A 19,458-nucleotide genomic window follows, 5' to 3' on the forward strand; every position below is an offset into this window, starting at 1 on the left:
TCAAAACCACGTTGTAATTGTTTCGACAATAATGGGGTCTGTTACAACTCAATGGATCCAGCCAACATTTCCTGTAACTCGAAAAATGAAATCTGCGACAAGCTTGCTCATTGTCTGGGTAATTCGCCATGTGAGTACCTCTGCCACTCCCACTTCCAGTGTCCGAATTCAGGTTGTTGGAAACGTTCGACTATTTGTGATGGCGATCCTTGCAATGACTGTCCAGCTTTCCAATACTGGAATAATTGGCATGGATTTAAATGTGTTCGGAATGGAAGGAATTGCAATCTTCCGCAGAGTTTTCTATGGGACGGCATTGCCGATTGTGATGATAAAACTGATTTGTGTTACACCTCGCAGAATGGAGATGCCAGGTATTTGTGAACTGTTGTGGTTGGTTAAAAATTCCTACAGATTAAGATAAAACAGAATTGACTAGTGTCATTTGCAGAGACATTCGAAGTTCTCAGACATTTAATCATCGTTCATGTTTTCAATGTACAAATGACCCCATGATCATCTCAAGGTCAAGTGTGTGTGATGACGTCATCGACTGTCCTGATAAAAGTGACGAATGTTTTTGTCAAACTGGGAAAACCAAAGATTGTGGCAAGTTTCATTAGTAAGTGATAAAGCATTAGTTTATTCTTTGGATTGAAACCACTGACATCCAATGCGTCACCAGAAATCTATGACTTGCAATAGTGTAAGGTGTGTTAAGTGTCTGTAAATAGTACATGACTTGTTTCCATTGGCATGACTCCAATGTAGGTGATAAGGATGTGTTTCGCCGCTGCAGGAAAATACCCATTCCTTCACTGTCGATTACGTTTTTGACCTTGATTACAAAGTATTGTAGTCGAAAAATATTTTAAATGCAAGTCATCGCATATCTGGGCACTACAAGTCACCAACCTCTGTGACGCAACAGTGTTTCAATAATGCCCGACGAAGCATAGGAAATTTCGGTTTGTTGTTTATATTTCCTAACATACTGTTGATGTTATGACAAGATGTTGTAACAAATCCAGTGTGAGGCATTTTTGCTTCAGTGGAGTGCAGCAGGTGTTTGGAGGTTAAACTTCTTTTCGTAATTTGGGGTCAGTTTTGAGATGAGTTGCCATGTATAGGTTTTAAAAACGTTTGTTCAATTACTACAGGAGTCGCAAGTAAATATCATCTGCATTCAATTTGAAATTTTAATTATAAACTAAACGCGAAACATTCAAATATTTTCAGTGTAGACGAGGAAGTGAAGAACGACTGTTCAACAACAACAACAAACTACATAGAGGGGGAGTGGGAGTGTTGGGTAAGTGAGAATACATAACTTATTGTTTTGTCGGAAATAAGCGGTTTGGATGTTTACGTACGATTGTAGATTCTTACCAACACATTGTACTTACTCACTTGCTGGACAAACTCCAGTTTAAACGTGATTATTTGGTCGGTCTGTGGCGCCATCGTGACCACTTCAAACACTATTGCATGTAGAAAGTTTACGTTGTACAGACGTTGTTATAAATTGGTGGGCAACATTAAGTGACATCATACACAATAACCACACTACACCTACTTCGTTGCTACAAAACACAGGTTTTAACTAATTCCTCCAAAGCGCGTTGCATTCGGCTGCACTAGGGTGGATATGACTTCCGCCGCATCTCACTTTGCCATTATCTTCACGGACGATGTACGAACCCGGTGTCTCATGAGGTTGAGCCACTTCGTAATACCGAACTTCACCGTCGTAGCCGAAAAAGATCCCCGTAATATCGTTACCGATTCGTTGGAATACTTTTATCTCGAGTTATAACCTCTTAGATATTTTTAATCAGATTCTTTATCATCATGGAAGATTATTCGCTCTCTTTGACACATTGCACATTTGTTAACTGTTGGTAATGTACTTAAATCTCAAAAGCTCAGAGTTTGTAATTCCATTCCATTGTTTAAAACCAACTATGTGATGTGGTGGCGAGTAAGACTAGTTTCGCATGCAAGATTGCTCATTCTGAAACATTAAAAAAAAAATTCAAAATTATACGTGATAATATTTATTTACAAAATCCAATTACCTTACTAAAGAAATACCTTCAAGGTCGTTAACAGTTCAAACTCGTACTTGTACCGAGTTCCCCAGACGTTTCCTGTGCAACGTTGACATGCGTGGAATTTATGTGGTATTTGGGTTGCACTAAACCACCCAACACGACATGTAGTACTCGTATGTAATACCTACATTTTTAACAATTGGCACAAAATACCAGTAGACATATCCCTTTTGTGGATACTCAAAGTACTGCGACCACGGCGGATAGAAAGTATACGGTCACTGCTGGTCTGTCGTCACCAGATTTACAGAGAGTTATCTGTTTCAAAAACTTACTAATAATAAAAACCTCATGCCACGAAAACCTGACAAGCCTTACAATAACTGATAAAAGATTCGTTTAAAATAATAACAAAAATTTTCCTTCCAGCATGAGCAACAAATCGTTCGCACAAAAACATACCAATCGTTGTGGGAGAGGTTCGACAACAAACTACTGTGCGATGGGAGGTGGGATTGCAGTGGTTGGATCCGCAAATATGACACACGTCGATTCTTCGACCACGATGAAGATCCTCAACTTTGCAAACATCGGAAACACTGCCACCCTAAAGACGAACTTCTCAATATTCCTATGTCCAAAGTATGCGACGGTTTCATCGATTGCAAGGATGAAAGTGACGAATATCCAGAAGAATTGTGCACAAAGGAAGGAAGATTCTACTGTCCAACGTTAAATGGAGCCAAAGTAAAGTTATTTCTTTAAAAAATTAAAGACACCTCAATTGTTAGAGTAAGAGTAAAATCACTCTAGGGCTGTACTTTAACTATAAAATGCAAATTATTGGTATCTGCTGTTCAGTATTGTTTGTCATAATGCCTTTTGTTAAATCTTTCGCACATAGTTAACCACAAAGACGGTTTAAGTATTCTACGGATTCTTGTGACAGATTTCCGTCAACGAATCGGATGTTTGTGACCTCACAATTAACTGCGATGATCAAAGTGACGAAATAAACTGCACAAATGACGGAAGGTTTTATTGCGAAAACAAAGATCCATTGTTCGTTAAGAAGGAGAAGGTAAACACATGTGTTGACGATATGTAAAGTTTTGTGTCATGTGGCAAAGATGTTTTGATTCCGTGCATGTTACTGTCGTGACGGAAATTAATTCAATGATCCCGAATTCAGGATCAAGTTATTGGGAGGGAGGGTGTGGAAGTTTTAGGACCGATTTAGAAAGATCTTTTCTCCGTTTTTTAGCGCTTAATTTCCCAACCCCAACTATGGTAAACGCTAAGTCCACCCTGCACTAACGACTCACCGTCAAAACAAAAGTTGGGAGCCGAACTACAGAGGCGGATACTATCATAATTAAATAAGATGACGTTAATATGAATTAAACCTTAGAAGCACCCATGTTAAAAGGACGAATATCAAAGAATAAAGTGCGACCCACTGCACAAATCATGTCCTTTACACGTAAACACACAAGCACACCTTAACGTTTGCCATCATATGAGAACTGCCAGTTTACTAATTATTTCTTATTTTTGTCGCCAGATATCTGGCCAATCAGCGCGACGTTAATCAAAACTACACATGCATATTGCAGTACAGTAATTTCGCATTGTGCTGTTTACAGACGCTAATATGACCAACTTAACTACAAAGTTTTCTATAATTTACTCCACATAGAAATTCAATGGAGTCGGCGACTGCTCTGATTGGTCAGACGAGTACCCAACAAACACAAAAGTGATCAACGAAAACATATTTTCATCACGATACGAGTTGATTGCAAACCCGTTTTTACGAGCCATTGTGTGGATAATGGGGATGCTCGCCATTGCCGGAAATTTGGTAAATTAAACTAAGTTTGTTTTGTATTAGTTGCACAATAAGAACACGTGCTATATTGTTTCAATTTGTTTTGAGGTTGTCATGGTGATGGAAGGCAAAACGTTGGCGACGACAAAATCGCAATCTGCTGCATTTCGCACAAACCATCTGCTCGTTTTGAATCTATCCGTTTCCGATCTACTCATGGGAGTTTATCTGACCATGCTGGGCACCGCTGGTGTCAGATACTCCGGAAATTATTGTGCCAATGACCTTATTTGGAGATCAAGCGGAAGTTGCACTACAATGGGGGTATTGGTTTTGCTTTCAAGCGAAACATCGGTCTTTACAATGGTTCTGTTGACGATATTCCGACTGTATGCTGTGAAAAATGTAAGTGAAACAATTGTATTTGGTTAAGTCAGCTATTGCCAACTTTGTTGATGAAAATACGTGAATGTTCTCTTTTGTTTCAGCCACTCGATGCATCCTTGAAACCGGAATTGAAAACTGTCATCCTCTCCATTATCCTCTCCTGGGCATTCTCGTTTACAATTGCTTTTATTCCACTCACAACTCAACTACAACATTTGTTCGAAACCAAAGCTTGGATGAATGAGAATCCGTTTTTTGACAATGTTGCAGTCGACTTCTCTAGTAAGAAATTGTCGTAAATGTTGGTGGTGAAACTAGTTTCAAATGACACTAGCGTTGCGTATACAGGCATGAATAACTTCATGGATCGATTTGTAACTTTCCAACACAACTTCACAAGCAACGATTCCCAAGTACTTAACACTGCCCTCATGCGAGTGAATGATGCCAATTCCTGGATGGATTTTATGGATATTCTAGAGGATTACAATTACACTGAGCTATTTGATATTTCTGGATATTTGGGGTTCGTTTTTATTCGCGCAAAATATTTAATTATATCGCCACAAAATTGTTTATGTGTAGATATTACAGCAGCAGCAGTGTTTGCATCAGCAAAATGTATGTAACAACCAACGACAAGGCATGGGGATATTCAATCGCCATCATTACTCTTAACTTCCTGGCCTTCATGTTCGTGTCAATTACGTATTTTTGGATTTACAAGAAGACAACTGCCAGTGCCAGACAAGTGAACGAGAGGCCAAGAGATGGAAGGGCGGCAAGACAAAACAAAGGTAAGCACATTCGTATTTGCATGCATATTATTCCATTAATGCTGTTTGTTTCGACAGAAATGCAAAAGAAAATCCTCCGACTGATAATTACCGATTTTCTCTGCTGGGTTCCAATTTCCATCATGGCATTTTTAAACTTCGGTGGAGTCCCTATGCCTCCAGTGATGTACGCTTTGTCAGCAATTATCCTGCTCCCCATCAACAGCTCTCTAAATCCCCTCATCTACTCTAACGCACCGAAACTACTTTATGATAGAGTCCGGGATGGCCTACGCGCCGTTTTCAGACGCCAACCACAGGAAGAGCAACAGGGAAATGTGGTTGTGGTTGCTAACCGAGAAAACTTACATGTGGTTGAAGCAGAATCCGCTCTGTAAATAAACAATAAATAAATCTTGCATTCAGTTTTGTGCAAAACATGAAGTATTTTTTTCTGACACCGCTTACCTTTCATGCGTAGAATTTTATTTGTGATGGCAGAGTAGTTCGAACACAAAATTAATGCCTGGTCATGCCTTTTGGTTCTATTTTATGAGTCATCATTTTTTTATGTACCATAGTATGAGTCACGTGATGAGTTGGTCGGACTCTTCGTCCACGTCACACGTCATCCAACACATGGACACTCTTATCATGTGTGAGTGTTGGAACGCTTGACATCGAGTTTGGTAGAATTATTTTGGACATTACAATGATGCGGGGATTCCCCTTGCTTCCAGTGACTTCCCCGTTTTATTTTGTTTTCTATCGAATTGGAGGACATTTGAGTGCATTTGTGGCGTGCAAAGTACCACCATCGTATGAGATGAAATATGATGAAGTTGGAACATAATGGAAATCAGTGCGTTTAACGACGGATATAAACTTATCGTGTTGCTGAATGATCGTTGACTTGTAAATATGATGTTATGATGTTGGAAACATTTCGTGCAACTAACTCATGGAATAAAAACTATCGGCTGAGGGAAATACATTCTGCCACCTACAAAAAATTCATCGAAAAGAGTGAAAAACGTTTTGTCAAATGTTTGTTGATTGCGAATATTTTGTGCCACTTATCGTCGTCACAAATAAACCCAGTGTAGAGATTGTAAATGTTTGTGCATTCTTAAACTTTATAAAAAGGTAGAAGTTGCAACCATACGTGGTGAGGATGTAAGGGAATCTGAATCCATTCATCACTTGTATCGCCTGAATTTCGCCTCCATCGACGCTACATAAAGCAATAAACATGAAATCGATCCCCTAATGATGTTGTCGGTCCTCCGTTTTGTTTGCATTATCACTGTTCATACGCGTTCAGTTCTTTTTGTGCGGAAATAAAATTGAATTGAATTCCGTTGTCGAATTAATGAGCTTGTTAAAATCAATTAGGAACTCGATCTATATCATGATCGAAATTATTGGACAGGATAACCGCCGAAATTCGCGCCAAAGATTTTTTTGCGAATTGGAATCCAAGAATTATTGAAACCCGTTGTGGTGAAAAAATAACAATTCAATCTAGAATATCTGTTATAAAAAGCAAACCAACAGCAAGTTTGAGATCGAATGTTAAACCTGCTGAATCCTAGTTTAAAATTTAATCAAGCTATGTGTGGTCAAGGTAGCCGATGTGTCTGGCTGCGTCCATTCTTTGTGGTCACACATTTTTATGACGAACATTGAAAATATTTTTGAGCAATTAAGGTTAATATCTGTTGACGTAATGTTTATGTGGAATAATAACAAATGTGACAACAAAACATAAATATTACAGCAAGATGATAAATATAAACTCTTATACCTCATCATAACAGAAGCACGGAAACGTTTTGCAACATGTTAATTCAGTCAGCTTTCTAATAAAGGCAAATATATTGCGTTGTGACAAGGACAGTCAGTACACTATTAGAATGGATCCAATATACGTTCAAATGCTTGTGTTGGAACCAATAGTGATTGGAGTGAGCTGCGGTTACCTTGAGGCGTATTTAATTCTCATCCGTTCAGCTTGCTGTTTGATGTGTAAAAACCAGGCGAAGACGTCCACATTATGGTGACTAGTTTACTGGATAACGAGATGTCAGTGTCCTGGTAATAGTTTTTTATGGGGCAGTGAAAGTGTAGCAAAAAGTTATAGATCACTATATACAGTCGTCTTAAAAGCTATAAAGTTCCAGCACAAAACACAACCTTCGCATTAAAAGTTTGGAACCTTTTAAGTTGACCCATAAACTTTGCTATAAATTAAGTCCTATCCCATAAATATCTAAGCCTCCGATTTCACCACAAAGAAAGCATTAAAGCGAAGGCAATAACGACCTTGAAAATGTAAATCTTCTTTCGCAAAAGGGAAAATACTGTTGGCTATAAATGGTGGCAAAAATGTGCAACGTCACTAAAAAAAATTGTTTTAAAATCAATAACCTTGTGTGAGGGGGTTCCAGCAGTATCTGCCTGCAATCTCCTTTCATAACATCAAAAATTACAACAAAATTTTCGTTGGACGGATTCTGTTCATTTAATATGTATGGTTACAAAAATTACATCATTTACATCTTTGATCAAAAATTTTGAGCTATGTTGTGATAATATTGACAAATGTCGTCCGTTTCTGTACATATCCAAATTTGGTGGTCGTTCCGTTTATCCGACAGTCTTTGTCTAAAAATATATTATTTTTTAAAAATTTCTCCAACTGAGGACTTTCCTCATATATGCGCAAAAGAACCAAAATAACCATTAGGAGCTACAGACAGGTGTACACGGTCAACAGCTGCACTGATGAGGTCTTACAGGTCGAAACAGTGTGTACACCTGTCTACAGCTCTCACTTCCTCATATTTTCGTGTTGCCTAGTTACAGATTATTAAATCATGAGGTTCAACTGGATGCAGGAAGTTTGGAATCGTGGAGAAATGTGTTGAATAATCGTAACCTCACCCCGCATTCAGGAGGAACGTTGTATTCATGGTCACAAATTTGACGATATTCGTCAAACACTGTGTGAGGTGGGCAGTCGTAGACGTAAGGACCTCCCGAAACTGTGCACGTGTAGTACGTGGTGCAGTCGTACATGTACTTTCCAGGCGCCAAGCTCTTCATGCACAAATGTGGTTGCAAAAAATGTTAAAACTCCGAGAACTTTATGTGACACAAATGTTTAAATTTTTGCATATAATGGACACTTGGTGAAAACAGGGATTCTATCTTTGGCAAACTCGTCATGCCATCAATAATCTTCATGTAGTGAAACTTTCAGTTTAAGTTGACAACAGTTTTTACAAGGAGTCTTTGTATGTAACGACTATCTGAGAATTACCTACTTGTTATTTGCATAAATTAAGTAAATCATTGCAACCAACATTAACCTGACAAGAAGGACCACTTCCAATTGGTGTTGTAGTAGTGGTTGAAGTACTGGTTGTTGTGCTTGTGGATATACTGGTCGTAGTACTAGTTGTGGTGGTCGCCGGAACTTCATTTGCATCAGTGGTCGTGGTTGATTGCGGGTTCTGGATTAAAACGTAGTTTTTGTGTCAACCCGCGTTTGAACTGATTGAAAGTCACTCACCCAGTTTGGAGGAGCAAGAGTTGGTCCCGTTCCTATGGCAACATCCGCACACCCGTAGAACTCCTCCTGGGGTCCGCATCCCAGACAGCATTCGCCCTCCTCATCACAAGCCCAGGAGTTACCTTCAAGGAGACATAGGAAATAGTTTGTCACTGACATTCAATTTCTTTTAAGTTTACTCTTATATTTGGTTCGGTTTCAACCGAATGAGGCGAGATTTTATTATGCGATTATTTTCGTATTGGCGGAGGTCGGCATCGCACCGGCGTGGTATCTCCACTGGAGTACGCACTGGTCACAGGTCAAACCAGTAGGAAGTTTGACCTTGATGTTAAAGATCCAAGGACTTCCCCCTCCTGTGGTGACTTTATACTGGGTTCCCCCATCAACCAACTCCAACAAGTTTCTAACAAAGGAAATAAGTTTAAGATAAAGTTATGCAAACTGGAAATCCTACAAATAAATTTGCTTCTGTAGTTTGGTTTCTGCTTTTGCTTCCAAATGTGAGGAGGTTGTAGATGCAAAAAAGATTGGCCCATAACCTTTGGAGGTGCTTTCTTTATTAGGTTTGTATGCAGATATGTATTTATAGTAAAAAAGACAGTAGATGATTGAACCAAGTCGCTTGTTAAACGTATGAAGAGTTTCTGAAAATACGGAATAAGACAGTGGTGTTGTTTAACATCAGAAAAATATATTTCGCACAAACAGGCATTGTTAATAAAAAAAATGACCAACAACTAGTTACTTATGTGTTAAAAACAACGTATATTACGTGTTGAGACAATCGTGGGTGGCTGGAACCTCTGGTTGGTTCCACTCGCACAATCGAAACTCGAAAAAACCAAGATGGTGGGCCGTCAACTCCACTGTGATGTCAATCTCTGAGTCTACGACAACAACAATTTCTGTCAAAATCCACAGCAGACTTGCTATGAAAAGTACGTCTTGCTTAAAATGCATCATTTTTCTTTATCGCTATTTGTGTTTGTATGTATTTTAAACCAGATTGACGATTCTAGACAAAACTTTAACAAATAAAAAAGTAGAAAATCTTGTCTGCATTGAAGCACTGAATAATGAGGGTTCGAATGCCGGTGTGGTTTGTAGAAAGAAACGAGACTTAAATTGAAAAATACAGTTATGTTTTTTTATAGTGAGCATGATGCACTGATGCTGCACTGTTGAGACCCGTTAGGTCGAAACAGTGGCCCTGTCTGCTGCTCACTCTAGAAAGAAACTTAAATTATTGTACATAACGAATAGGATTTTATACAACTGCAGAATATTTACAAACCGGGTAGGTACTGACGAACAATGATGCCCTTCCCGTACTTTCCGCCTGCCTCATTCTCACGAACTCCATCCCAGGGATCACCGCAAATTCCGCATTTTCCACCCAGTTTCTGTTGGTACTGTTAAAGTATGCAATAGTTAACACACGGGAACAAATAATACGACTTCAAACACCTGTGTGTGTTTTCTGGGATCCAAATAGAACTAACCAATAAAATAACCTGGTAAAATTAAACAATGCAAAACAATTTTACGTCGCGCCGAAGAATGGTTTCAAATTCACTGGGTCCTGGCCTTCATTAGGACAAAGTGCGTAAATGCAAACATAACGACCGAAACCTAATTTGTTTTTGCCCGAATAGCTTAGTGAGTTTATTGAACACATAAAGTTACATTCAATAACCTGGAAGCCTCCGCAGAACAACTGATTGTCGCTCCAATTCTCCTCAACAATCGACAAGTAAGGTTTGATGGCGTCATCGTCTGGATACCTCCACAGAGTTGATCGATTCGGGGGTTCGATCAGACGACCATGTGATTCCACACAACACACAAGATAGGCAACCATGTAGATCACTAAAAACAATTAATGAATTGAGTGATGCAACTGCGGTAAAGAACTCCGTCTCTCTGACTATAGCGGGTGCGAGTTGGAACAAAACGTATTAAAATAAGAATGTCCCTAAACAAAGAAACAATTCCAACATCATGTTATTTGTTTCCCACCAAAAGAACATAGCTACATATACCAAATATGTGTGTGACGCAGACCTATTAGGATATATAAACGTTTATGATATATATATAAATATAATAAATGTTTTATTAACTTGTTAAAGTTACGAAACACATCGCAGGAAATTTTTACCTCCAAGAATCATCTTTGTGCTACTTGAAGATCCGTAAGGAGACTTGCTGCCAACTAACTCTGGATTAAAACCTTTGAAATTCGGCTTATATAGGAAAATCACGCGTTCCTCTTCAAGTAATTACCACGCTGTTAAAGCTTGACGACATTGTTTTCATGCACGTTCCAGTCCATAGGAAAGCACAAACACATCCTAACCATCATTACATGTTTCGCTCGTCTACGACTTTAAAGCGATCATTATACGGTTTATAGACGACTGTGATTCCGAAAACGTGAGTCGTAAAAACCAGTAAACCCAGCAGAACGACTGTTTTCTTTTCTACCGTGTTCCCATTGTTTGTAACAATGGAGAACTTTCACCCAAATTTATCGTAAAGCTTTGTCATAGATTTCTGCATTCGGTAACCCACATTGTGTATTACTTTTACAAGAACACATCGAAATCATAGCTAGATTAAAAAATAAAAAATGTATCTGGCCCCGGTTGGATGTGAATTCGCAGCCCCCCAAAAAATTAAATCAGTTTCAAACAAAAAAAAACTGCAAAGTGTCCATTACTATTATGTTATGCTGCGACAGAAACTGTTTTTGGTCCAAAAATGCAATAAACTTGCGACATTTTGACCCGTGATCCAAATATCTTTGCAGAGTTTGGTAATTTATTAGATCGGTGATAATACCATAAATGTTCAACGGCAGAAACCGTTAAGAGAAGAGTTGTAAAAGCCATCTGGTATCAACAGGAAAAGGGATTAAACTTTACGCACAGTAGGCGGTTTTACGCTGGCAGCAAAATTTATCAAAGCAGTCGTTAAATTTAATGATCGGTAAAACTTTATATCTTTCTCGTGTGCTGGATATAAACCTACTTCGGGTTGTTGACAAACTGGAGACTCTTGCGAAATTGCAGAATAATGGATGGGAATCAGTTGGTTGCAATCAACCCATTCCAATCCGTTGTGAACACTAAAAAAGTTTGAGAATCTCTGGTCTAAACCAACCGTTTACCCCCAATCTGATCCACGTACTTACGCGGGCCTCCAAAGCCAGCTATGGTAAACGCTCAGTTCACCCTGCACTAACGGCTCACTGTCAAAAAAAGAGTTTTGAGCCAATCTACAGAGGCGGATACTTATTTTATACATAATTAAATAAAATAACGTCAAAGTGAAAAAATACTATTGAAGCAACCAATGTTAAAAGCCCCAATACCGATCAAAATTAGTTTAAGTGCGAGCAACTGCACAAATCATATTTTTCCACCTAACCACACAAGCACATCTTAACGTTTGCCACCAGTAGTCGAAAACTCCCAGTTTACCAATTAATTGTTATTTCTGTACATATAAATTCAATGGATTCGGCGACTGCTCTGATTGGTCAGACGAGTGCCCAACAAATACAAATGTGATCAACGAAAACATATTTTCAGAACGAAAATACCGGAGGGATGTTAGCTGACAAAAAAAATCGCCAGTTAACAAAAGTTTGGACGCGCGTTACTCAGCCACCTTACGAGGTAGCGACATGATATTTGCACAAGATGTAGTTCAGGAAGTTTGTAACGATACCAAAATTATTTTTAAAAAACATATTCATATTCGGTTATGAATATGATTTGCGTATTATAACATAAGTTGCGAAAACAAGATTCGTTGGCAAAAATTTTAAAGCAGAGCATTCTTCGCGCTTAAACCTTTCAAACGATATAAAAATATTTGAAAAATTCGATAGAGGAAGTGAAGAAATATGAATTCATATTTTACAAACATGAAAAAACGGTGGTCCGATGTACACTTTCGTCGATAAAACTTCGCACAAACCTTGGCCCAAGCTGTTCTTTTGCAAAAACAATCTTATACCCTCCTGCTATCGAATGAAATCAAAATTTAACATATTAAGCAAGGGTGGCTATGCGAAATTCAACGATAACTTACTCCAACCCGACCGTCGCCCGCCGCTCGTTCAAGCCACCAAGCCATATGCATACGCGCCTTACACTTTCGTCGATAAAACCTTGCACAAATCTTGGCCCTCGCTGATTTCGATCACTCGGCTCGCCGACTTATCAGATACCGAATATGAATATGCATTTTTTAATAATTTTGGCATCGTTACAAACTTCATGAACTATATCGTGTACAAATATCATGTCGCTACCTCGTAAGGTGGCCGAGTAACGCGCGTTCAAACTTTTGTTAACTGGCGATTTTTTTTTGTCAACTAACATCCCTCTGGTAACGAACATATATATAGAAATATATATAGAAAACATAACGACATCGCCCTTCTTCACTCCAATAGAAGAGAGTTTGAGCGCAACATCAATGGACTATGGACAGAGCTGTCTAAAGGTCCATGATTGATCGTAGATGGGATCTACCATAGCCACAGTTGTTCCGAAGTGTTCCATCTTTTCCAAAGCATATTGAGCGACTGGAACAAAAATCTCAAGATTTGTAAAGGAACTTTTTAAGACCATAGTTGCGAGACAAACTGTAACTTGTAATATCCCTCTCCGAGCAAAAAATGGTTTTGATAGGTGTTCTTCCACATAACGCGTTTAGCGCAACAGCAAATCCTTTTTTTAACTCCTGGCTAAACCATTGCAATTTTAGTCCTTTATCTGCGGCATAGTGACGTCAGACCCATTGATGACGTGGGTTTGGAACCATGAATAGGACACACTAACAAACGAGCTAAAGTGAAAATCACTATGGTATGCAGTGATCAATAACAAGTAGTTGCCTATTGTAATTACAATGCTGTTGATATTACTTGGCCAAAAGTCAATCCTCATTACTGGAACAAAATTTACAAAAGGGAAACTGGTCAACAAAACATTAAACGCCCATAACTTTACCGTTCCTCAATGGATTAGTCAGGTTTACTGAAAATGAATAACTTAACAAATGCTAAAAAAGGTTTTCTGTATAATAGAAAGCACACTTTATTTTATGCTTTGCTACAAATTGTCATCTTAAGCATTTCAATCAGTTCATAAAAAGAAGACGGCAAGAATTGAAGAGATAATAAAAACACAGAGATGAAGAGAGTAGGCGCAGAATGTAAATGCTACACAAACAGCACAAAACAATGTGGTACAATATATGATTCATACAAACAGCGAAAGTAACCCAAACCAAATAAAAAAAAACTGCGTTGCTTTGTGTAATTTTTTTTCTTCTTGAGGTTTATTAAAGTGAAAATGCATCAGGAACTGCCCAAAAAAATTTAGAAATAAATTTATACATACAGGGACTGGCATCAAACACCACTACAATGAAAGAGGGGATTGCAACATCTCATACATGCAATGGCATAAAATATACAAAACAAACAATAGGCACATATAATTCACTAATTGTAATCTACGGACCATTAAAAAAGTTCAGCACTCATTGCATACAACTTACACCAGGAAAAGTATTTCTGGCCTGACAAATTGAATTTAGGCAACCACCTTTGCCTTGGTAACGGACAACATTTCATCCAGCTTTTTCACACTCTCATCGAGTTTTTTTACAAGGTCCTTTGAAATGCCGACCCGTTGCTCAAGTGCCTTTTCACATTTCTGTTTGCTCCAAAATGCATGATTCAGTATATTCCCACACACTACTGCCCTCGCGTGGTTGTAGCAAGCCCACGGAAATGACCTTGTTCGCTCAGCCCCACTTTTAACTCCATCACTTTCTAATGCTTCCTCGATGATTTCAATCGCCTTGTTGTAATCCTCTTTTGCAGCCCAATATTTCCCACAATACACCAGGCATTTATGAGAGATCTCCCATTCCATGTTGGAACGTGCTGTGGTATAGAAGCGCCAACACAATGTATCTGCTTCATTCATATCAAAGTCATCTCCGTCATTTACACCAAGTGCTATAAGCCTTGCGTTGATCCTCACCACTGACCTAATGTAGGCCAAAGCGTCAAACTCTCTCACCGTAACCCTCTTCGAAATTCCATGTTCATAAAAAAGGGTTCCATATGTTTCTGGATCCATGAGCTTTTCTTTGATAAATTGTTTCAGATCTTTCAGAATCGCCAGCTTCTGAATTACTGGAATATCTTGCAGGCCCTTCAGTCTGATGCTTGCCACACTTGATGTGGTAAGTCGCAGAAATATAGGAGCAATTCCAAATTTGAACTTAACTTCCTCACAAATAGCAATGCCAATTGTGGAAAACCAGTGAAATTTTTCCCTTTGCTTCACACTTAACTTTCCATCGTGGTAAAGAATCAAGCGACCCATTGTGTGAAGCACAGATACTACCTTTTCCAGAAGATAGGTTAAATACAACAAAGTTTCTTCCAAAAAGAGTGCAACATTGGTTGTGCGATAGCTACTAATAGCAGATGGATGCAATGGAACTTGATTTTTCAGTGCCTTTTTGAAGTAGCTGACAACTGTCGGGTTTGATTCACTCGAGTAATGGTCCATTTCATTCTGTTGTGGCTTCAGAATAATAGAAATGAAATCATTGATATTGAAAGTACTGCCCCGCATCTTCCTTCCAGCATTTACAAATTGGTCTACAATATTTTTTGTCCTTGTAGCAATTAAGTCCTTTCCAACTGGATCAGTCACTCTTTCAACACCAATCCTGTTGCCATTTAAGACACTAACTATACCAAACAAAATAGTTAGGGATTTGGTCAGGTTCTCCTCAGCCTTGGACATTCCATCCCCAAGATTTTGTTGTGGTCCCAAAACTATTCCAATCACTTCATGTAAATGACTCTGGCACAACTGAATAAGAAAGTCAGAGGACTGATAATCATCTTCACTCTTTAGCACTGAGTACATATGTGGGACCATTTCTCTCATAAAATTGTGATTTTCTGGTCTCCTTATATCTTTGTGCACTACACTGGCCAGCGCTTTTGTACTGGTATCCATAGCAGGCTGAAGTAATTTCATTTCTTGAAGATGCAACCTGACAGCGATAAACACAACTTGGTGGAAAGTTACATTTTCTCTATTGCCCGATGCTTTGCACATGCCACAGTTGGTTAACTGCGCGATGAAGTCAGTTGATTCTGCTTTATTGTAGAGACCACAGGCATCAAGATCATCTGTGTTTTCTCTTAAATAGTGCATGACTCTGCTGACAAGGATTTGAGGAATGTTGCCATGGTGAAAACAAGAAATAGAACAAATTGCATCCCAAAACTTTTGTGCTTCTTCGTCACCTATTTTGGGTTTGAGTAGAATTAGTATTGATCTGTAGACATGCCTTTGTTCAATTTTTTTCTCCTCACGTGCAATGATGTAGGTTAAATCGTCCTTTTCCAACTCTTCAAGGTATTCTACAAAACCAGACATTTTTGATGCTTTGACAGCTAGCAAACCCAAGGGAGAACCACTCAACATTTTAATGATTTTTGCAGCTGCAAGTCTTTCGTCATGGGAATAACTTTCTGTCACACCGAGCAATTTTAACCCTTCTTCCTGATCAAGACCATCAATGTTTTCCTCGTCGAAGCAGTCAGATATTGGCAAGTTGCACGTACTTTTAAAGTTTGAAGTTAGACAGATGTGGAACTTTTTGTTTCTGCCTTTGACTAGAGTGATGCAAGTAAGAAAATCATTTAGAAGCGTCTTGTCTGATGGTCTTGGGTCCTCCACTATAAGAAGAATTGGGAACGGGGTCGCAACAAGAAGATTGACAAATTCTTTGCACTTGTTATTTTGCAAATTTTCAAGAGCTGTTTCTGTTACACCTTTGGATACTTTCAGCATACCATGTTTATCGATATTCTCCAGGAGTTTCTTCAGTTGAAGTTTAATGTCATGATTGTTGTCACTGCATTGAATGTGCCATTTAATAACGATTGTTTGAGGGTCCGCGGAGAAGTCACATGCCAACTTTCTGGCAATCTCAGACTTCCCGGAGCTTGGAATTCCATACAAGTGAAGAATTGACACAAGTTTTTCTGCCAGCTTTCGTTTTGCTTTATTGTAGTTTTCATTGTCGATGTAGTGAGGGCTGACTTGTCCAACATTGTCTATTGAAGTCAGGTCCAGCACAACGCTCTCGCTGAAAGCACCTGGACAATGTAAATATAGACATGAAACAGGAAGGTCCAAATTAACATTAGTTTTATTCTTATCAGTGCATTTAGATTGCAAACTTCACAAAAATATTTGTCACAAGGTAAGTTGTGCACAACAAAAACAGTATGTATCACTGTTTGAGTTGTGCATCCCTCTGTTAGAACAAAAGATAATCAAAACAAGAGTAACTACCCGTTAAGTTTTACAATTTCTGAGTGGGCAAATGATACCAACAGCACTAAAAGTTTTTGACACCCCTGGCATAAACCGTACAAAGTAAATATTGGTAGTACAGAGTATTTTTGCTAAAATTGTTTGCAGCAAACAGAAACTCTATATATTGCCAATTCATCAAAATCGTACATATAGGTACCAAGGATACTGTAGGCCAGGGGTGTCAAACTTGCATTGTATGGTTCTGGGCCACACTGCCCTGTTTTGTGGCAACAGGAATGTTCGCTTGCATTAGAACCACATAAAATAAAAAATAAGCGTGACTATTTGCAAGGTTTAAGAAGTTCTTGTCGGGCAAATCAGGCCAACAGCACTAAATATGTTTAACGTCCCTGGAATAGACTTGAAAATCACCATGCAAAATACAACAAGTATTTTCGTAACCACAAATCAAGAACACAGATGATCAGTGTTTCTAAAATGATCACTTTCACTTACTTGATATTTGGGTGATATAGTTTGAGTCACTGGATGCCACAATAGAAGCAGATTGCACATATCCCGCTTGACCTTGGAGGTTTGCCGCACAACCTTTAAACAATTAAGCATAATAATTTTAAATTGTTTGATGATTTTATATAAATTTCATTGCAATTCATGAAACAATTATTGAAAATAAAACAAAAAGACAAAAAAACTCGTCAAAAAAAGGTGACAAAGGGATATAGAAAAGGGCAGCTTTTTAATACATTAACACCAATCTTAATAGAGCGTTTGTGCTTCAAAATCCAGATCTACATGTTATGATCACCTACTTTTAAGCATTCCTTGGACTTTTGCAAAATGCTAACCAAAAGCAGACAAACTAAAAGACACTATCTTTGCGACCCTGAGACTATTTGCTCATGTCTTGAAACAGCTCAAGTAAAATAATTTTATCAAACCCATGTCAAAAAGCACTGACTTGTGACTTGCAGACTATTGTGTTGTGACTAAGTAGAAATGCAAAAACAAGCATACAATTGTTATTTTGTTCAAGTACCTGCAGTTTGATCCATTGTATGAAGTCCAACAAGGTTGTTTGGTAACAAAAATTTACTTGCTATAAATCTGCATTTAATCAAGTCCAGACCCTGTAGCCTACTCAACAATTTAATGTAAAAATTACCGCGGCATGGTGGATAGCATATGTTAGGATATAAAAAGTTTATAAACCGCAAGTCACCTGCAACAAAAATGCAGTACATTTATCCAGTTCCCTTGCAACAACTCATACATAAGCCTTAGTTCCGCATTTCGACAGACTGCTTTAATAGCAAAGACGGCGAGAAATCCCCATCTTCACCACTTCGTGTAGTCCCAAAAAAAATCACCTAAATCACACACGGGAAGTTCCCCAAGCCACAAACAAATATTTTAACGGTCCCCAGACAAGATTATGCAAAAAAAGGCGTTGTTTTTTGTTGCGCCATTGATTTCATTTCGATCTCTTTGGTTTCGATTGACAATGTGAACAAAATTACCCCATATGTCTACTATGTAAAGGAAGAAATTTGGTCATCGACTTTACTCCGTATATGTATTTGCAGTCTTACAATTGAGGGCAATTTGAAGTGGACATTTTAGAGGGTATCATACGCTCGACATAGTGAACATATTGAGCTGTTTTTTTTTATTGGTATCACTTTCTTCAACATAATCAATGCTGACGTCATGACATGTTCTACTCCGTGGTGACCAGCTTTAAGTAATATGGTTAAAGGTAAGGTATTTTGTGTTATATTTGCACTTTATTAACGCCTCAATGCATTCGTTTGTTGGTCTCAAATCCAAAGTTTAGAGTCTATGACGTTACAACCACGGAATGTTACGGTTATTCACCATAGAAATCCTAAAATGACATTGAACACTTGCGGTTGTCTGTTGACGTATAACTGTAGCAGGTTCCTTTTTCTGTCAATTCTTTTACACCAAAATTCCGTTTTTTTAGTTTATCATGCCCAGGTAGATTTTATATGCAATTGACTGCATGTAGGCCCTACTTATTTAAGACTTAGAACATGTATATGACATTACCATTGCGTTTTTTGAACACCTATAAAGTATACCGCAATGAAATGGGTTTGACCGCGGTCACGCTGGGTAAATCCCGTCAGCGCATTGTTCGTCAAAGCGTATACAGCGAGCCTTTGCGGCGCTTGAAGCAAATATTTGCGTTTTTCGAAGTGAACAATTTGCTGCTAAATATATGATAAAATAATCGTTTAATGTTGCGTTGCGCAATTTTTAAAGCCAAAACTTTAACCAATAAAACTGTTGGCCCCACGAAAAATTTCGAGTTGGGCGCTTATGCTATCGACATAGTTGTATCAAAACTAAGTTTTAAATAATTCCAAGATTGTTGAACCGCACAAAATGTCATCTATGCGGA

At 38.4% G+C, this 19,458-nt stretch overlaps 2 protein-coding genes across 3 annotated transcripts; both read right to left on the reverse strand.

Moving 5' to 3' along the window:
* Window positions 1-7,934: 7,934 nt before the first annotated feature.
* LOC145895892 (uncharacterized) lies at window positions 7,935-10,802 on the reverse strand. Its single transcript, XM_082984671.1, has 8 exons — window positions 10,790-10,802; window positions 10,325-10,497; window positions 9,923-10,040; window positions 9,401-9,515; window positions 8,889-9,031; window positions 8,626-8,747; window positions 8,423-8,566; window positions 7,935-8,150 (listed from the first exon to the last, which is right to left on the reverse strand). Exons 1-8 carry the CDS (start codon window positions 10,800-10,802, stop codon window positions 7,935-7,937), a joined length of 1,044 nt encoding a protein of 347 aa, XP_082840797.1.
* A 2,932-nt stretch (window positions 10,803-13,734) lies between these two features.
* Window positions 13,735-18,368, reverse strand: LOC145896115 (uncharacterized). Of its 2 annotated transcripts, XM_082984969.1 has the most exons (4): window positions 18,253-18,368; window positions 18,070-18,167; window positions 17,526-17,618; window positions 13,735-16,846 (listed from the first exon to the last, which is right to left on the reverse strand). In XM_082984969.1, exons 1-4 carry the CDS (start codon window positions 18,303-18,305, stop codon window positions 14,244-14,246), a joined length of 2,847 nt encoding a protein of 948 aa, XP_082841095.1. In that variant the 5' UTR covers window positions 18,306-18,368; the 3' UTR covers window positions 13,735-14,243. The 2 variants fall into 2 exon arrangements, with proteins under 2 accessions (XP_082841095.1, XP_082841094.1); XM_082984968.1 differs by having other exon boundaries at window positions 18,070-18,291.
* Between the last annotated feature and the right edge of the window lie 1,090 nt (window positions 18,369-19,458).

The sequence above is a fragment of the Ascidia mentula genome, chromosome 3 (genome assembly GCF_947561715.1).
Source record: "Ascidia mentula chromosome 3, kaAscMent1.1, whole genome shotgun sequence".
NCBI classification, from domain to species: Eukaryota; Metazoa; Chordata; class Ascidiacea; order Phlebobranchia; family Ascidiidae; genus Ascidia; species Ascidia mentula.